The sequence below is a fragment of the Hyperolius riggenbachi genome, chromosome 12 (assembly GCF_040937935.1).
Source record: "Hyperolius riggenbachi isolate aHypRig1 chromosome 12, aHypRig1.pri, whole genome shotgun sequence".
Classification (NCBI taxonomy): Eukaryota; Metazoa; Chordata; class Amphibia; order Anura; family Hyperoliidae; genus Hyperolius; species Hyperolius riggenbachi.
Genome location: NC_090657.1, coordinates 181,563,548 through 181,569,547, shown reverse-complemented (window position 1 = coordinate 181,569,547; position 6,000 = coordinate 181,563,548). Strand labels below are relative to the sequence as shown.

Sequence of the window (6,000 nt, the reverse complement as noted above, 5' to 3'; positions counted from 1 at the left end):
TCCTCCCGAGTCACGTGACTGCCTATGGTAGATATCCTTCGGTGCTTTCAATTGGGCTTAACGATATGTCTGCTTCCATGAATCAGGAAGTAGAAACTGTGTACATTTATTGTATGATTTGTATTAGCCATAACAAAGAAATGTTTTTTTGTTTAAAGGTTATGATGCTGTTGTGTATCTTTTAGAGCAGAGAGGAGTTCTGAGTTCAGGTCCACTTTAAATCGCATGCAAGGGTAAGAGCGATTGCTCCATGGAAGGAAGCCATGCCTTCCTAAGGACTCACAGCCAATCATAGCTGTTAATTAGGGAGGCGTGTCTTTAGGCTGCCTGAAAGGGAAAGTAGTGAGCAGGTACTGAAGTATCTATAAAGTAGTGACGCAGTTCTATTCTTTTAATTCTTGCAAAAGCTGCAGAATTTTAAATCAAAGCAGTTTTCTTCAATATTAATTTAAAATAATGCTCCAATATAGACAGATGAAAGTATGCCTGCCTGAACCGGGCCTTCAAAAGCTGTGAAGACTCACTCGTGTCCTGAACTGCCCTAAAGGTCCTCTGAGGCCGCATGTTCTTGCAAAGTGTTTGACGCACATTGACAGAGGAATGTGGACAATTCAAGGCGTATAAAAGGTTTATTTGAGGTGTAACATTTCTGAGTCGGGAGATCAGCACACTGGCAGGTGTTACAGAGTACAAGTTACCAATAGCAACCAAATTCTAACTGGCACTGTCCTATCATAGTGTGCAGAAGGCCAGCTACAATCTGATTGGTTGCTAGGAGGAATAGCCATCCTTGCTCTAGTTGTCATATAAATCCCCCCCCTCCCCCCACCAAATGTCAGGGTCTCTGTCCTCAGGTTACCAGGTGAAAGCATCTCACAGAGGGTCTGAGCTGGCAGAAATTTGGGTTGAAGCGGTTATAGGGGTGTGGTTTTCTAGAGATCCCTCCCGTGGTTCATCACGTGAAACATTCCAGGCTGCTCTTGGCGCGCTCCATCTCATGCAGGAAGCTGTAGAACTGCGGCAGGGTCAGCTCTGAGGAGGAAACACAGGGGGTAAATCAACATTCTGGTCTAACATTAAAGTCTTGCAATAAAAGGGACCCTGAACTAACATGAGATGAATGTGTACTGTGCTACCCATAATTATTCATACCCCTGGCAAATTTTGACTTAAAGCGGACCCAAACCAAACATTTTTTTAATTAAAAATATTTAGTTGCACCACTCTGACACATACAAAGATAAACACTCCTTCAAACCTATGATCATTTCAGTGCATGCTTTTCACCCTTCTCTTTTCATAACTAGGGTTATACTGGGGGCAGCCATTAGCAATTCCTCCATTGCCGGACACCATCTACTCCACCAGTTTGCCGGAAAAATCCTGGCAATTTAAAAGGAAGGGATGGGTTCCTCCAATAAATGTAAAATATTTTATATTTGTCATCATGCAGCTGAAAAAAGGCTGCTATTATTATAATTTAGAAAATAGATTTTATTTCTGAAATCTTGTATTTTTAATTTGGGTCCACTTTAAAGTTACTTTTATTCAACCAGCAAGTAATTTTTTGACGGGAAATTATATACCGTAGGTGTCTCCCAAAAGATAATAAGATTATTTACAAGAGGCATTATTGTGGAGAAAAAAAAAACCAAAACAACCTTTTCTCAGCTTTTATTTACATTTGAGCAAAAAGTGTCCAGTCCAAAATTATTCATACCCTTCTCAATAATCAACAGAAAAGGCTTTATTGGCTATTACAGCAATCAAACGCTTCCTACAATTGCAGACCAGCTTTTTGCATGTCTCCACAGGTATTTTTGTCCATTCATCTTTAGCAATGAGCTCCAGATCTTTCAGGTTGGAGGGTCTTCTTGCCATCACCCTGATCTTTAGCTCTCTCCACAGATTCTCAATTGGATTCAAGTCAGGACTCTGGCAGGGCCACTCCAAAAACGTTAATGTTGATGTCTGCTAACCATTTCTTCACCACTTTTGCCGTGTGTTTTGGGTCATGGTCATGCTGAAATTTCCACTGTTGCCCAAGGCCAAGTTTCTCTGCAGACTGCCTGATGTTTTTGTTGAGAAACCTCATGTAATGCTCCTTTTTCATGGTGCCGTTTACTGCGATTAGGTTCCCTGGTTCATAGGCTGAAAAACACCCCCAAAGCATTAGGTTCCCAGCACCATGTTTGACAGTGGGGATGGTGTTCTTTGGGTTGAAGGATTCTCTTTTTTTACGCCAAAAGAAGGAAGCATCATTGTGACCAAACAATTCAATTTTTGTTTCATCTGATCTGACCATAACATAGAAGACCAGAAGTCTTCTTCTTTGTCCAGATGAGTTTTTGCAAAGGCCAAGCGAGCTTTTGTGTGCCTTATCTGGAGAAACTGTGTCCTTCTTCGTCTGCATCCATGGAACCCAGCAGTGTGCAGTGTCCGTTGGATTGTCTGCCTTGAGAAATTGCCACCAGCAGAGCCCAGATTCATCAGGATGGCCTTGGTGGTGATCCTTGGATTCTTTTTCACCACTCTCACTATCCTCCTGGCCAGAACAGGTGTCACTTTTGGCTTCCGATTACGTCCTCTGAGATTTTCCACAGTGCGGAACATCTTGTATTTTTTAATACTTTGCACTGTATCTAATGAAACTTGAAAACATTGAGAAATGGCCTTGTAGCCCTTTCCTGACTTGTGAGCAGCCACAGGTCCTCACTGAGCTCCTTTGTCTTAGCCATGACTGTCCACAAACCAAACTGCAGAGAGCTGCTGTTTTTCACCTGTTGAAGTGATTAAAACAGCTGTTCCCAATTAATCAGGGTAATTAGGATGCTTTAGAAACAGCTTGGACTATTTGGAATGGTATAGAACTTTGGATTTTCTCACAGACTGTGACAGTTTGTGAAGGGTATGAATAATTTTGGACTGGACACTTTTTGCTCAAATGTAAATAAAAGCTGAGAGATGTTCCCTCCCCCCACACAATAATGCCTCTTGTATATCGTCTTATCTTTTGTCAGACACCCATGTCATTTCCTGTCAAAAAATGACTTGCTGGTTGAATAAAAATAAGGCCCAGTGCACACCAAAACCGCTAGCAGATCGTCAAAACGCTAGCGGTTTTGGGAGCAGAGAGCAGATATTTGGCCGGGTGCACACCAAGCGGATTTTGTATGCGATCCACTAGCCGCATCAGCCAGTGAAAACGCTTGGCTATTGTATTTCAATGTGTGGTGCACACCGGCGGTTTGAGGTTTTTTAGCAAACCACAAATGCGCAGCAGGAGGCGCGTTTGCGGCTTGGCAAAAACCTCAAACCGCCAGTGTGCACCATCCCATTGTAATACATTAGCCAAGCATTTTTCCAGGCGGATGCGGCCGGCGGATCGCTCCAAAAACTGCTCGGTGTGCACTGGGCCTAACTGAGACTCCCTGCACACTGCAAATCCGTTTTCCGATTCCGTTTCCGATTTTCCCTGAATACATTAAACAGAAAAACGGATCAAAAAATGCAGCATGCAGTAAAGATTAAAAATTGGAATCGGGTGTAAAAACCGATTAAAAAGCGGAATCGGAATCGCATGCAGTGTGCAGGGAGCCTTAGGCCCCATTCACACCTGAGCGTTTTGCCAGCTTTTCGGCAAAACGCTCAAGTGCTAGCGCTTTTGAAAGTGCTAGTGCAATAGAAACCTATGGGCCCGTTCTCAATCGCCTGCGATCGACGCTAATCTCTCAAAACAAATTGTATCCTGCAACATTTTCCAGCGATTTTCCAGCGATCGCGTTTATTGCTACAGAACCGCTAATCGCAAAAAATCGCCCCAAGTGTGAATGGCGATTTTTGACATTAATTGCCAAAAATCGGCAGAGCAAAATGCTAGCAAAATCGCTAGCGTTTTGTAAGTGTGAATGGGGCCCAAGTCAAATTTTGCCAGGGGTATGAATAATTATGGGCAACACTGCATGTACAGTCTCAATACTAGCCTGTGATTCTTTTTTCTCCACAAGAACTTAATAATCCAGGACTATAAATGACAAGTTTCTCAGTAAGAGTTCTCATGAATCTTGGCTGTTCCTATTCAGTAAGGAGTCCTTGGGCAAGAATCTCAAACTGCAGGGTGGGCTGTTGAGCATGCCTTTAGTAGCTGAAGCTCTCAAGCGCTTTGAGTCCATCAAGAGAAGAGCGCTATACAACTGTTAGGCTAAGTTCACAGTGGGACGTTAAAGTTGCGTGTTAAAACAGCATTTAACGCAGAATAACTCACTGCAATGAAAAATCAATGCCCTGTTCACAGCGCACACTTTGCGTTGGTGTCTAACGCTGCACGATAAGTAAAAGTACTGCATGCAGTGCGTTATACACGTTACCGCGTTGGACTGTTTGCACATGCTCAGTAATGACTTGGAAGCATACTTTTCATTGCCTGTATTTTTTTTTACTGTATCTGCTGTATGCGACGGTAACGCTGTGTTGCCAATTTTTGGGCGCGTTGCATTGTAAGCTTGCGGTGCGACTTTAAACGTGGCATCAAAACGCAACGTCCCACTGTGAATCTAGCCTGAGAATTATTATTTATTATCATTACCTGAAGTGGCTAATGGTTGGATGGAGCAAGGAGTATGGACTGCTCAGACTTGCTGATTTCTCTTAACAGTATCTGACATAGGCTCAGGAACACAGCTTTGCAAACCCACACATGGGCACTCGTGTGTGACAGCCAACAGACCGCTATACCATAAAATCTTATCAATGTGACATCTAGCAGTCCACCACATGGGTGCATCTATGTATTGTTTGCAACCCTAAAAGAAGGGGGGACACTTGGGAGGACGGAAGGGGACAGAAGGATACCAATTGGGGGAGAACATCTACAAGACGCTCCTGGAAAATGGACGCTTCAGATTTAGTATAATTTTTTTCTCCTGTTTTTTGCCCTCTGAACCTGGGTGCGTCTTATACGGTGAAAAATACGGTACATGTTGTAAATTATACTCAGCTTGTCAGGTTGTGTTTAGATATAAAACAACAATGAAAAGTGTGTGACCAGCAAAAGACCACAGCTTGCCCTAAACATACTTCCCATGCAGTGTCGCCCCAACAGCAGTCAGCTTATACACTCACCTACATATACCGGCTCCAGCTGGTTGCCTCTCTTCACAATCATCTTCAGCTAACGGGAAACACAGAATTGGCATAATCAGGAAAGAATGCTGGGCCTCCAGCACACAAAATAATTCTGGATCCCCTCCAGCACACACAAAATAATTCTGGATCCCCTCCAGCACACACAAAATAATTCCGGATCCCCTCCAGCGCACACACACACACACACACACACACACACACACACACAAATAGTATGTATGTATACAAACAAGCAATACAACCACAGCACATACTAAACTCCCATGAATATTACCAAATCATTGTAAATTCTGAAGAGACAATGGCCTCAATTCACTAAGATCATGCTGGAGATAATAAGGCAAGAGAAAACTTACCTCCACATAAGAGAGAGTTATCTTATCTCTTCGCTCCTTAAGTTACCTCCTCTGTAGTTATTTTACCTCCTCTGTAGTTATTTTCACATGCAGTTAATAAACAGCCTGTCTAACTCTGGAGTTTTTTTAAGGATTGAAGAGTTAACTTAAAGACAGAAGAGTTAACTTTAGGTTTGCCTGAGGTAAAATGTTTCCTGAATACTACATGCCTTATCACCATGGTAACAACTCTAGAAGAGTTATTAAAGACAGGAGAAAAGCTTAGTGAATTGAGGCCATAGGCCCTGATTTAACAAGCTGTGCTGCTACAGCCGCACAACTTAAACTCAACAGCTCGAGTTAAAATTACTGTGCGCACGCTACGCACTGTAGTGCTACGCAGCATGTGCTGCTAACTTACGTCCGCTCCTTTATAAGTACTGGCCATTCCTTTAATCCCATCCTGAGTCCTGTCGGGTCCAGTGTCTTTGTAGGATGCGATCCCTGCAATTTTATTGGC

At 43.0% G+C, this 6,000-nt stretch overlaps 1 protein-coding gene across 1 annotated transcript in view; it reads right to left on the bottom strand.

The window, feature by feature from the left end:
* Positions 1-610: 610 nt before the first annotated feature.
* The window catches only part of COMMD7 (COMM domain containing 7), a 28,442-nt gene continuing 23,052 nt past the window's right edge, over positions 611-6,000 (bottom strand). The window contains exons 8-9 of the mRNA XM_068264158.1: positions 5,122-5,170; positions 611-1,032 (exon numbers count right to left, since the gene is read on the bottom strand). Coding sequence (XP_068120259.1) covers positions 956-1,032; positions 5,122-5,170 — 126 coding nt within the window. The 3' untranslated portion in view covers positions 611-955. The remainder of the gene's footprint in view (positions 1,033-5,121; positions 5,171-6,000) is intronic.